The sequence below is a fragment of the Pocillopora verrucosa genome, unplaced genomic scaffold (assembly GCF_036669915.1).
Source record: "Pocillopora verrucosa isolate sample1 unplaced genomic scaffold, ASM3666991v2 scaffold_47, whole genome shotgun sequence".
Lineage (NCBI taxonomy): Eukaryota > Metazoa > Cnidaria > Anthozoa > Scleractinia > Pocilloporidae > Pocillopora > Pocillopora verrucosa.
The window spans coordinates 11,039-24,717 of record NW_027078185.1 but is presented as its reverse complement, the minus strand read 5'-3'; the positions used below and the strand labels follow the sequence as shown (position 1 = coordinate 24,717).

Here is a 13,679-nt window from a genome sequence, read left to right as displayed (position 1 = left end):
ACTACATGTAGCGTTGCAGTTGTGTCTTCCGTTGTAGTTATGTCCTCACACCTAATAACCAATAGAATGCGGTTTTATTTCTTCCAATCAAAGTGCGTTGTGAACGTGTCTTCTGCGTGTCACTTCCCAACTAGGGGAGGGATGCAATGCAAAATTGTGAGACTATCGTTAAGTTTTCCGCGCTCGAAGGTTGAGAATTTCATGGGCTATTCTTGTTTCATGGGCTTATCCTTGATGCCTTTTGGGACACTTCGGATTGTTGAAAGATTAATATTCTTGTTGCGTTTTTAAGCGCGAAGTATCAGTGAAATTTTCTTCGATACGTTGGAAAGGTTAGGAAGACGAGAATTTGACATTGCCTCGTAGCTTCCCTTATTGGTTTGGAGTGTGCTGGTGATCGAAGTTGTGCTTTTTTGTCGGAACTACTAAAGGAAGGTAAGGTTTCGGTTGCATTTTATGCTAGTATTTTGTTAAATTCAAATATTACAACCATTCTTCAAAGATCACGTTCAAGTTTTGGGCTTAATACTGTAGATTTCATGCGACAGCATGGCGAAGCGTGCGAGTAACTACTAACTTGGATTCATTGAATCCTTCAGTGTCGAGGGCTGATTTTTATATTTTGCGTGGGACATGTAAAACTAGATGTTACATAATTGAAAAACAGGGCAGATCTCGGTGTTTCAATGCCCAAAAATGTGTGATTTTCTCCATCTCATTGTGCCTACAATGATGGCTATTATGGATACAGTGGAAGACATGTATTCATTGTAAATGTATGGGACTACGCAAAAATTCAACCTCTGGTATGGTTGATGTCAAATATCACATATCCTGGGAGGTTAACTCACAAACTGCTAACTCGTATGATGAAGATCTGGTCTCTTTCATAAAGGATAGGGTGCTGTCTCCCAATGCTCTCCAACAAGTAACAGTTGGGTTACAATATATTAAATCATTCTCTTTGCTCACCCAGAAGGGACAGAATTGCAGCAAAATTACTCTTCACTTAATAATTAGTGCTTGGCTATTTAAATCAGTGGCTGACATATGCCACTTTCTTTATTTTGATCAATTTAGAGTAAAGTCCCCTGTACCAAATTATAAGGAATATGATAACAATATGTATGTTATATGTTACCACATTATCCATACTTTTTCAGCTATGTTTCACAAACATTAAAATGAAATAAACACTAATTCATGCAGAAATGAATACTTAATTCAATACAGACTATTGCCTACTATTAGCAATTATTGCTCCTACATGTGTTAGCAAGAACTTGGTCTTGTTGGCATTCATTGTGAGCATTTGGCGATCTGTATATTAGTGGAGAAACTCTCTGCAACTATCTTTGCTAAGAAAATACCAATCCTTTCACCCTTACTAAATATCATTCATACAGGCATGGATGAGAACCAGCAGCAAAGCAAAGAAAACAAAAGTGCTGATGAGGTGGTAAGCTCTATTCTAAACATTTTCTTGGCGAATTATGCACTAGTTATAAAAAGGTATATGTTGTGCTTAATTTTTGTCCTTGGTATAAACATCATTTTCCTTTGGTTTTGTCAATGATATGAATGAAAAATGCATTTTGTGTAAAGAAAGATAAAATTTAGCTCTTAGCCTAAGTTATGATGAGATGATGTGTCACTATCAATTTGGCCTCTGTTAAAAGTAAAAGAATTAAACTAAGGATAAAACTAAACCACAGCATACCTATACTAAACCCTCAGCCTATTTGTATCAATATTACTATTTTTTCTGGTGTTCACCCAATAGATTCAATCCACTCACAGACAAATATGGCACCTGTGCATTTTACTATTACTCTTAGGCTAAGGCACTCGTAGAAAGCAATATTTCACAAAACAACAACATTATGTATGCAAGGTTTAAATTTTTCAGACCTTTACTGCTTGTTTTTATGATTGGTTCCAGTATTTTCTTGCACAAAGAGTTCTGGTTGAATGTACCAGTCACCATGTTTTTTGGTATGGTGGTTTACAGTAATTGTTGTATGAAGTAACCTTCACCAATATTAATTTTGTGAACTTGTCACTGACAAAGAGCTAGTTCATGATTAGACATTGATCGTTTCATTAATTGCCATGCTCTACATTTATCATTGAAGTACTGATTAACTCCTTTGCCATCAGTAATTGCATTAAAGATACTGTGTTAGAAATCACAGCACTGTACCCCAAAATCTAATGTCGTCCTCAGCACAATCTCATTTTTTGAGCAAGGCAAAAGTAAAAATCAAACAAGACCACACAGACATCATCACAGAGACAACATTGCTATGTATAATGTTTATATAGTTAGTTACATAAAAGGTACTCTATTCATTAATTCAGTGTCAATACTCACCCTCGTAGCAGCTATAATTTTTAGCCAACTTGGGAAATAGTGGCCTAAAATGGACCCTTTTGGACATCTGAACTTTTAAATTTCCAGGGGAAGGTTCCCCAGACTTTGCCATCCAAGTGGGAATAAATGGCTGTCACACTGTCATTTTGGTCCCTCCCAGCTGCTCAAACGTTGTCCCTCCTTTCCACAATCTTACCAAAGCCCCCATATGTGTAGTAATAAAAACATTGAAGTGAAGTGTGCTATCTCAGCAAGAGGTGATAATCATGCACACTTTTAAGTGAGTCATCATAGCAGATGTTTGGTGAGGTATTGCATTCTGTGCTCAAAATCTAGTTCATGTAGACCTGGGAAAAAAGAATGGGGTGTAGCAGCCATTCATGTTGTTTAATTGCTCTAAGCTCTAATTCGATACTACTGTTCATTTGGCTATCTTTCTTGCCAATACTGTTTCGTTATTTGAGTTTTCTTGAAGACACTTCCCATTGAGAAGAAGCATTATATGTGTTTACAAATTAGAAGTAAAGAAAAGTGAAAAAAAAATAGGAGAGTGACAGGATGGTATCAAAGACAGTGGTACAATTTTTTTTTGCAGGGGGGTCATTTTTTTATTTTTGAATCAGAGTTTTAGCCTAAGTATGTCTAAGTTTCTACACTTGTTGTTTAGTCTTGTGACTTCTTGCTTTAAGAAGTGAGGTAAAATTGTTTGAATTTGTTTTTTTCATTACAGCCACTTGAGTCTGTAAATGGAAAGAAAACACTGAAAAATGACGGTAGGGAATACATTGCTTGCACTATAAAGTATTGAAAGTAATTTGCAACTCTCCATATTTGTTATTTGTAATTGACATGCTTTGCACAGGTGTTGTGGGGTTAGTGGAGAAGTTAACTGTATTTCAAAAATTAAATCACTTTAAATTGCAGTGAAAGCTATTACTTTTATAGTTATAAAAGTATCAAAGGTAACTTCTCTGAGAACCTTCTCCAGTGTCTGTGATATAGAAGTGTCCACTAAATATAGGTTCATTTATTAAGAAATGTGGGAAGAATAGTATGCAACTGAAAATACAAGTAAGGACTGGAAAAGAATATTTATTCCTTGCTAGTAATCTCAGAACAGCTGTGTGGAGCTGGAAATTAACAGTGCTGGAATACAACAGTAAATCCTGCTGATAAACTGAGAACAGCTGTGTGGGGCTGGAAATTAACAGTGCTGGAATACAATAGTTAACTCCTGCTGAGAAACTGAGAACAGCTGAGAGGGGCTGGAAAATAACAGTGCTGGAATACAACAGTTATCCACTACTGAAATTCAGAAACAGGAAACTTTTAAATACTTTTGTGCAACAATATACTGAGCATGCAGTAATATCTTCCATTGCCTCAATTCCAGTTACTTGTAGAAAGGTCATCTCTGAACCATTAAATAGGATCTGTTTTACCCGTTATGGAAGAAAAAATCTTAACCCTTTAACCCCTAAAAGTGACCAGCTTCTAATTTCTCCTTACAATATCTCCCCTGAATCAAACATTGAGTTCATGAGAATAAAGGAAATGACCAACAATTTATAAATCTCTTGATTTTTATAAAAACTCTCTTTGTCAGGGCTTCAGGAAATGTATAGAGAACAGTATGGAGAATATGCATAATGATGTTAGGGTGTAAAGGGTTAATCAATAAATGTATGTTAAAGGTAGCAATCTTCTATAACTATTACTTATTCACAAATACTATATTTTATTTAGCAGATTGTAGCTTCAATGGATGCCAGAAATATTTTTATGAAAAACTGGCAGATACAGTTTTGTATTGTACTCCAGGATATACATCTTTCCCAAAAGATGGTATTTCTTCAGAGAAGAATGAAAACTTAAATGCTTTCTTTAATCAGTATAAAAGACGATTTTTTGAACGACGTAGCCTGAAAAGACCAGTCTACACACTAAAACTTGACCAAGAAGGTAAGATTGTCCGTGACAAAAATGGCATCCTTGTTGTTTTGGTCAACAGTTATGTTCAAGGAGAGCTTAAGACTACAAAGCAACTTCTCTACAGAGAGGCTGTAGATGGTGTATTAAGCAGTTTACACTACATTAAAGGTGTCCTTGGAGAGGATACTTGCCTCCCTGGAGGGGTGAATGCCTTGAGTAGGCTATTCAATCAAAAATATGTATTTAAGGGTATTTTCAACCTTATTAGGGCCTTCTTGGCTCGATGCTCAACATGTCAGGTCAACAACCCCTTGCCAATGCGAGTGCTTCCCCCTCCTGTCCCCATTAGATCTTTTCGCCCCCATTCCAGACTACAGTGTGACCTTATTGACATGGCCCCAAAGAAGCACCGTAGTTTTATGCAGAATAATTGTTGGAGCTACCGTTACATTCTAACAGTCAAGTGCTGTTTCTCGAAGTTTTGTTGGCTGTTCCCGTTAAAAACAAAGTCTGCAGAAGAAGTGTATGCCGTTCTGAAGGCCTTGTTCATCAAGGAAGGGTCACCTACTGTAATTCAGTCAGATAATGGTGGTGAATTCATTGGAGAGGTAGTGCAAAAACTTTGCAAAGAATTTGAAGTTTGCATGGTTCATGGTAGGCCACACCACCCACAGTCTCAAGGCCAGATAGAAAATCTCAACAAGCAAGTCAAAAGGTTACTTGCAAGGTTTTTACAACAGTTGCCTAGAGATCTTCAGGCCAATGTCTGGCCTTTACTACTCTCTGCTATTGCAGACCTTTTGAATTGCAAGTGGCACAGCACAATTAATGATGTGCCTTTTCGAATATATAAGAACCGTGAGCCTTCCTGCTTGGTGGACTACATCATCCCAGATGATAGTATGTGGACAGAAAGTATTGAAGATGGTTGCCTTGAGGATTATGAATTTTCATCAGAAGATTTCATTGAACTTGAGAGACATGGGGAAAGCACTTCCATGGATAAATCTAAATTAGAAGAGATAACAGAGGCCATCCTGCAAATTTCTTCTGAGACCATATTATTGTCCTCATTGGGTGTTTCAGCTAAGCAGCTGTCAGCAGCTGTTAAGAAGATAGTGCAAGGAAATTCACATTCTCCACCTTCTCACAGTCACAACAACATCCCACTTCAATCAGTGGATTCAGAGGCAGAATTCCAGGTAGAGAGCATCACCAAATACCTCTTCAACTTGAGTGAAGAATACAAATCTAAGTTGGTGGATGTGCTTGAAGCAACAGAACACACCATTCAAAAGAATCACAAACGGGCTCTTAAGAGGGCTAAAGAGCGGGAATTTAAGGTGGGAGACAAAGTTCTCTTCCAAAATCCACGTTCAGAAGGATTGCATTTTTCAAAGCCAGATCCCTTTCAGCCCTTGAATGTTCTGGGGGTCATCAAAGAGGTGCGTCCTGGAGGAATGTTCAAGGTGGAGATAGAATGTGGAGAGCAATTGGTAGTTAAATCCATTTTTGGTGGCCAGATGGTTTTGTTCAAGGAAAAGCAGTGTGAACTTCCCCTTTGTGAAACACCCCCCAAGTTATCTTTGCTGAATATGCACAATTTCATTTCAGAGTTTGGCCTAACTGTGCGTAAGGAGATGTATAATCGAAGTCTAAGGTTGAGGAAAGTGGCTCACCATAGAAGTATTGATGATTTATTGAAGAGTTATTGTCAGGTTCTGGATTATGGACTCCTTGCCATGGTATCGTCGTTTTCTGACAGAGAGGAAGAAGAAGCTGTGTTTCACCAGAAGTTTGTAACTGGCCTTCAAACTTTACAGGCTTCGGGTTTTCAGTACTTTCTCTATGGTACAATCTTTTGGGAGAGAGACAGAAAGCAAAACCTGGGAAAGTCAATTCTAAGTCATCTCACCAGTTACGAGGAGCACTCTGACTGCTTGTCGTGCGTTGGAGAGCAAAAAGAAACTCCATGCTTTCATCCCTGCTGCCAGAATCTTGTGCTTCAGATGGCTGTTAACTGTGGGCTCTTCTGTGTAACAATAGATGGTTGCATTGTACCATCTGATGATAGTATAATGAAAACATCTCAGACAGCTCCAAAGGAAACCCCTCTGTTAAGTAGCCATACAACTGAGGCTAGTACTTCATGCCATGATAAAGACAGTATCAAAAGACCTAGCACCCAAGTCGGTGTTGATGAGCCAGTGTTCAATAAGGATGATCTGCTTGACCATACAAATGATGTAAATGTTGATGTTGGATCCAACAGATGCAGTACACCCCAAGGAAGTCTGAAAACCCATGAAGTCACCCTTGGTGAGCCATCCACATCATTGCTGTTCATGCCAGGAAGCAATCAAGGAATGCTATGGAAGCCAGCTGAGTTGAAGGACAAGTGTCAGCAACATCTAGAGAACATTGATCCTTATTGCAGTGAACTGGCCAAGTTTGTAATGCCCTTGAAGGGCTTTCTTGCAGCCATAAATCCTTCTCAAGATAATGCCACAGAAAGAAGTAACTTGAGGTACTTTTTAAAGATTATTGACAAGCATGCAAATAAAGATGTACAGAGCCAAGTGCGCCTAAGTAGCAACAATGGCAGTCAGGAGTGTATGCAAGTTCAAGGGTACAGCTCATTCTGTGGACTTTGTGCAATGAACAATGCAATAGGTTGTTCCAGGAAAGGACCTACTATGTTCAATTTGTTTGACCTAGATTTGGCAGCAGACATCATTTGGTTAAAACAGGTTTGTGAAGTTGGCTGTGGATTTTCTGTACCTTTAGAGCCTATGCGGGGTCTTGATGGTGACTACAGTATTTTAGCAATGGAGGAGGCAGCAATTAGGAAGAACTGTACATTTCAAAGACTAGATTTACCCTTGAGGGCACTTGTGGATGGTGCTGCAATTAATTCCCTTGACACCAGCAGTCTCCAGGAATTTTATTCCCTTCTTCTGGGATTGTTCCAGGCAGATGAGAGACCATCACTCATTTTGAGGACAAAGGAATATCACTTTGTTACTCTGCTCTTTAAAGCAGATGCAATTGTACTTCTTGATAGTCGCAGGACATCTGCTCTTCCACTGTCCCTTAAAGATGGCCTAGGTTACATTCAGAGAGAAGCATATCAGAACCCAGATTTTGCTGCTGTAAACCTTCAAGGGCCTGGAACTTATGGCAATCCTGTGAGAGTGAATGACTTGCCAGAAGTTAAGCTGCACACAAATTTTCATTGCACACTGGATGAGGTGTGGGATTTAAGCAGTACTGTAAGTGATGATACCATCATTGCCACACTCCATGGACAAGTCAAAGCAAAAGATGTTCGTACCCTCAAGCCAGGTAACCAAATAAATGATGTTGTGATCAACTACATTGGTCCATTCTTAATGAGTCAGAAAAAGGATGTGTATGTGGCAAGCACCTTTTGGCTAAATCACTGCAGCCAAGAGCTGGGTGTTAAGGAAATGCTTAGGTGTGATTTTCACAAGTATGAAAAGTTTGTATTTCCTGTTCATTGCCCTGGTCACTGGTGGTGTGTCTTAATAGACAGGCCAATGAAGTTGTATGGGGAATTTGACTCCCTTTGTAAAGATCGAAGGAGTGATTATGTTTTTCAGGTCTTGTGCAGGGAATTCAAAACTGCAAATATTGATATTTCTTCATTTCGAAGGTTAAGTCAGGAGGAAAGAGAAAAGTTGCCTTCTCAAGGACAGAATGTTTTTGACTGTGGTGTCTTTGTGTTGGGTTTTATCAGTGCATTTGTCAACAACTTGGAAATGAATTTCAGCTTAAGGGATATGCCATTCCTGCGGAATTCATTTGCGAAAATTATCATGAATGGGCAACCAGTATGTGACATTAAAAATTGTCCCAGTACCCAAGAAAGTTGTCATCCAGCTTGTGAAGAAGGTGGCCATGGAAGTGTCCTTGGGCTAGTTGGTTGCTCTACCATTGAAACTATGAGATGTAGGGGTCAAGAGAATATTTGCAGTGACAAAGAATCTGGAGTAAGTGGTACAGGACTTATACATTGTGCTGGTGAAAACAGCAGTGCAAGAATAGGTGAAGATGGAATTAAGAAATGCAGAACAGGAGTGAGTCCATTTAGTCCTGACAAAACCATGGAAGAGGTTTCTGTTGGTTTTGGTGTTGCTTTTCCTGGTAAGTATGAATTAGGGGATTTTGAGAAGGATTATGAAGATATGGAAGATGATCCATTTGTTGTCCCCCCTCCTCTTCTGCCATTAGACATTCAACTACGGGACAAAGACACAGAGTTGTCAAATGAAAACAATATTCAAGGTAATTAATATGTTGACCATTTTCACTCTTTGTCTCTTTGTTTTTATAATATGAATTTTTTTGCTATATTGTTCCATAATTATTCATCTCTATAAACCTTGTTTTTTTGTTATTTGCTAAAGAAAGCATTGTTGTGCCTTTTTACAGCCAGTGAACCAGATGATGAAGATTTGGTGTTGTATGAGCTCCTCAAGCCTCCTTATGATGCTTCTCACGAGGTATGCAGAATTTGTGAGTGATCTGTGGTTTTCTTCTGCTTGGGTTTTCTCTTACATTATTATTATTATTATTATTATTATTATTATTATTATTATTATTATTATTATTATTATTATCATCATCATCATCGTCATTATCATTATTATTTTTTTTACCGCTGTTGTTGTTGTTGTTGTATACTATGCAGAGATGTTCTTGTAACATGCCCAGTAGTTTAGGGGAATATCATTATTATTATTACTATTATTATAATCATTTTATATTATGCAGAGATGTTCTTGTTAACATGTCAAGTAGTTTAGGGGAATATCATTATTGTTCTTATTATTAAATTATTATTATTATTATTATTATTATTTTAGTACTATTACTTTTGTGTTTTGTTTCCCTTTGATGACTAGTTTTGGATGTTTTTTATTGCCTTGTGTCTGCAATGAATTTTAAGTTAAATTATTATAAATACATCTAATGATTAATAGTCCTTTAATTGCTAAATTTGTTTGTTGGGTTAACATAACAATGTGGTTGTTTTCATTGTCCCTTGAGTTAATTTATAGCATATCATCATTAACATACTGATACTTGGTAAGTGGTACTTACCCGATGAAATTAAGCCAAATGTGCATTTTAATACGAATTTGGTGAAGACAGTCTTTCACAAGCCAAGTGTCATTAGATTTTCTTTCCTAATGGAGACTGATTTTCTTCACAGCTTCCAACCCTACAGATGCTCTATTCTAAAGAAGAAAGGAAGGTATTCCAAGGCCTTAACCCCATCACTGAGCAATATCTTTTCAAACTAAGGAAGGAGAAAGGGATAAATGTTCCAAGAGGGTGTTACCATGCAGTGATGACAACAGAAGAAATGGTAGATTTTGATTACTGGAGGCAGGTAAGGAAGGGAAAGTCGAGACAAAGATTTTTCCATTACAGGTGGGATAGAGCCTTCGAAGTTTGGACCAAGGAGACCACAGAAGAGTTGATAGATGTGGCAAGTATCTTAGAGCGAGTTGATAGTGATGGATGGGTCTTATTGAACATCACAGAACAGTATCACTATGAAATGTGGAGAGACTGGAAATGGAGGCAACTTGAGGAGAAAGACCTTTTGTAATTTTAAATAAAATCAATAAGGCAAGCTATTTGGCACAGTGTAATACTAATAATTAACCCTTTAGCTCCCATGTGTGACCAAGACAGAATTTCTCTTTACACTATCAATACAATATCAAGCAGACAAGTGATGAGAATGAAGAAAATTATTGATAAGGGGATTATTAGTTGATCCAATACCAAATTCTCAAAACTAACATCACAAGAACTATATGGCAGACAGTAAGGAGAAATACTAATGAGATCTTGGGAGTTTAAGGGTTAAACACTTAATGGGTCATGTGTTCATTCTAACAGTTTCAATTGGGTTTTGAAGCATGCTTAATTCAAGTCATATCCAAAATTCCCTTGCTCCACATTGTGAATTGTACTTAGACATGGCCAGAGAACATCAACAGAGAATGTGACCTCTTAAGCATGTTCGCATCAGACCTATGAATTTGTCCACAAAACTTCCTTTGGAATTGTTGAGTTCCAGAGTTTCACATCTAGTGCATTTCCAGAGCAGTAGAATTTAAAAAAATTGACACAAACATTTAAATTGCAAAGAATTTATTTAAAACCTTTATGTTTACAGCAACCCACATAAAAAGAAATCTTACCAACAATTATGAATGAATTAGTGAATAAAATAGCCTTGACTCCTCAATCTGGTGTCAACTGCTTTATTTTATTCAAAAGTATATAAGGGTAAATTGGAGAGTTACTTAATGTGATCTGTGAAATAATATTGAATAATTAGAGCCAAACAGTTGCAAGTAAGTAGGAAGGTAGAATGGATTTATGGTATATTAGTGCACTATGGTCCACTTTAAATTTCACAAATTCCAAAAAAACTATTTCACCTGAAGTTATTTGCTTGAATTATTTGTAGTGAAGATGTTTATTTCCATAGAAGTGTTGCATGTTCAAGTACAACTGGAGCAGTTTTTTTTTTTAACTATCCATTTGTGTTCGTTAAATGAGCAATTTCAGCTTGAATTTTTAGTTAGATTAATTATGGATTGCACATGTTGTGTGCACAAGTGTTTATTTGTTGCAAACACTTACAGTGTATCCTATTTATCAAGAGAATTTTGTCAACAAAGGACATCATAGCAGGAAAAAGGTAACCAAAATTTGTATGAAACATTAAAAAAGGAACAACTAGCGTGATTTTACTTAACCCATGAAACAGTATGTAAACAAACCTGTATGACACCAGCGGCATGTTTGATTGTTGGATCACCCCCATGTTGTGTGTGGAAAACATGACATAAGCCAAAAATTTTTGTAACGCATAGTAGTCTATGATCAATTTCATTGGTTGGAGAAAATCACTCTATGTTCATCTACAATATCTTGTCGAGAAATAAATTATGACAGAGCTTTGCCTTAGCATGAGCATGAATGATATTACTCAATTGTCTTCTTTAGTGAGGCATGTAATTGATGAGGAGAAAGTAATACCTGTTTATATTGTCATCTGTTAAAAATTTGATTAAATCTGAATTACTTAGGGTTGGTTTTCTTTATTTCCTCATATAGGCATCTCGCTTTTTGGGCAGATGTCTCTCTGGAATGAAATTTATTTTTTTCCATTTTCATCTTAATCGGAAAGGCCAAAAAATACAACAACAAAAACCACATCAAGTCTAATATTAAGGCGACAAAGTCTCTGTGAACCAGTTTAATTGCAGTATTACTCAGAGTGCTTTTCAATTGAGTACTGTGAAACCAAAACCAAAGTAACTGCAATGGCCAGTCAGAAAAAGGGAAATATCACATGGAACCAATCAGGACTCCAAGTAAATACATGCAAATGGCCTGAAGTGCAGAAAAATGCGAGGAACAAAGTTATGATTGATTTTGGGTTTGCATCTGATTGGTTGAGAGGGTGGCACAAGATTTCTGGGCCAATCACAGAGCATACTTGGGCAAAACCATCACAATCTTGGATTACTTTTGACACTCAATTGAAAATTGCTCTATCCAAAGCGGTTCCTTGCTTTTCTTTTGAGGCATATATTATGTCTCTCAAAGGGGACAGTGGGTTTAATTCACATTTGAAATCCAAATTCAAAGAATTTTTAGCACACTTAAACAAACGTGGGTGACACTGCCATAGGTTCAATTTTTCTAGGTTCAAAAAATTTTTAAAGTAGTCTTTTGAGTTTCGTTCAAGATTGCAATTAAAAATAGAGAGAACCTTCAAATTCTCACACACTGGTAGAACTTCCAGTGCAGAATCAACATTTTCTTGATTGAGGGTATGTACATTTCCTCCAATTTCCAGAACCCTAAGAACATAGGAAAAAATGTATGAATAAATTATTAACTTGCATTGAGATTATTGTCAAGTGATTACAACCCCCTGAAAGTAAATAGAGAAGATCTACGTTTTCTCGTGTTTGTGTCGTTCGTTTCGCTAAGACAGAGAATCATTCAAGGATTCAGAGTTATACCATTCCATATGATTTTAGGGACGAAGGTGATAGCACGCTCACAACACGCTTCCAATCGAAAACAAAAGAAACTGGCTATAACGCTTGCTGAACATGCTAAAACACAATTTGCCCATGCTTTTATTTCTTATAACACTCTACAAAAAATAAAGCTAGCGCCGTTGAACAGTGAAGCGCGAGCAGGCAAACACGCAAAGCGTGTTAACCTTCGAATACAAAAGCTAGCGTAATAGCGGGCACAGCATAGTAGCGTGTAACCCGGTGTGCAGCACGCATGTTAACTGAACCTAACGCTTAGTCATTACACAGTCAATGTACTCTCATTCTTACGGTAAAAACCGAACCTCCCATCGGTGTTTATATCTTAAAAAACAAAGTTGAAACATTTGGCCGCGAACGAGTTGCAAGGATTCAAGGCAGACACTTCAATTACTTTTTTTTTTATGTGGAGTGGTTACTTTTGATGATATTTGTAGTATGTTGAAGCACAAAATGTAACTCAGTGCCAGACGAATTGCGCCGATCGCGTAAACAACCAAACATGTGCAAGATATTCATAAAGCGCCATAACATATAGCCGGTAAAGGCCGAAACATTTGTGTAAAAGTTTATTCCATCGGATGACCAGAGCGATTTTTAGGGGATGATAAACAAAATCAACAGTAAGGAACAATTTTTTTTCAACAACTCTTTGTTTCTGGGAGCACTACGACTCTCAAACGATTGTTTTCTCTTAATCACGCGCTCAGTCACGTGCCTGAAACTCGATTCAATCAATGCAGTAAACAATTTGCGAAACGGGAACTTATATAAGATTACGTGATGGTGTATAACTTTTGAAGGCGTTAAAATTCATTTGTCGTACCATTATTTACCATTGTTTACCATTATGTAAGCTTGCCCATCACAATGAAGTGCTATTGAGTTCAAGAGGAAAACATTTGGATGAACGGCAGAAATATCTAGCTACGTTTTACTTTAGTGTGTCCTCCTGTGTTAACTTGCACGCTAAGCGTAACATCGATCACGCTTTTCAAACCGAAACAAAGACCAAGCGTGCTAACTTGACCAAAACGAAACAGTGTGTACTTATTGTTAAAAAATAATATATGCGCATATTAAACACGCTAAGCGTGTTGTGAGCGTGTTATCACCTTGTCCCTGAAATTATATGGCGGGTCACATTTGTCATTTGGAGGCAATTTAAAACTAGGAGTGCGGCTGTAGCCCTGTCGGCCACTTCCCCTCTGCGACGAAGATCTTGAATAAATCTCCTAAAAGAGACGTCT

At 37.4% G+C, this 13,679-nt stretch overlaps 1 protein-coding gene across 5 annotated transcripts; it reads left to right on the top strand.

Moving 5' to 3' along the window:
* Nucleotides 1-13: 13 nt before the first annotated feature.
* On the top strand, nucleotides 14-11,445 carry LOC131789000 (uncharacterized). 5 transcript variants are annotated; one of them, XM_066162009.1, is made up of 6 exons: nucleotides 14-435; nucleotides 1,407-1,456; nucleotides 3,105-3,147; nucleotides 4,124-8,614; nucleotides 8,762-8,832; nucleotides 9,546-11,445. In XM_066162009.1, exons 2-6 carry the CDS (start codon nucleotides 1,409-1,411, stop codon nucleotides 9,945-9,947), a joined length of 5,055 nt encoding a protein of 1,684 aa, XP_066018106.1. In that variant the 5' UTR covers nucleotides 14-435; nucleotides 1,407-1,408; the 3' UTR covers nucleotides 9,948-11,445. The 5 variants fall into 5 exon arrangements, with proteins under 5 accessions (XP_066018106.1, XP_066018105.1, XP_066018102.1 ...); XM_066162008.1 differs by having other exon boundaries at nucleotides 1,407-1,459; XM_066162005.1 differs by having other exon boundaries at nucleotides 1,407-1,459; nucleotides 3,481-8,614.
* The last annotated feature ends 2,234 nt before the right edge of the window (nucleotides 11,446-13,679 follow it).

Excerpts from the sequence above, each read along its gene's own strand:
- LOC131789000 (XM_066162006.1), top strand. The coding sequence starts at position 4,024 with ATGATGTTAGGGTGTAAAGGGTTAATCAATAAATGTATGTTAAAGGTA. Across the intron at positions 8,615-8,761 it reads AAATGAAAACAATATTCAAG|CCAGTGAACCAGATGATGAA; the intron begins GTAATTAATATG and ends GCCTTTTTACAG. Across the intron at positions 8,833-9,545 it reads CTTATGATGCTTCTCACGAG|CTTCCAACCCTACAGATGCT; the intron begins GTATGCAGAATT and ends TTTTCTTCACAG.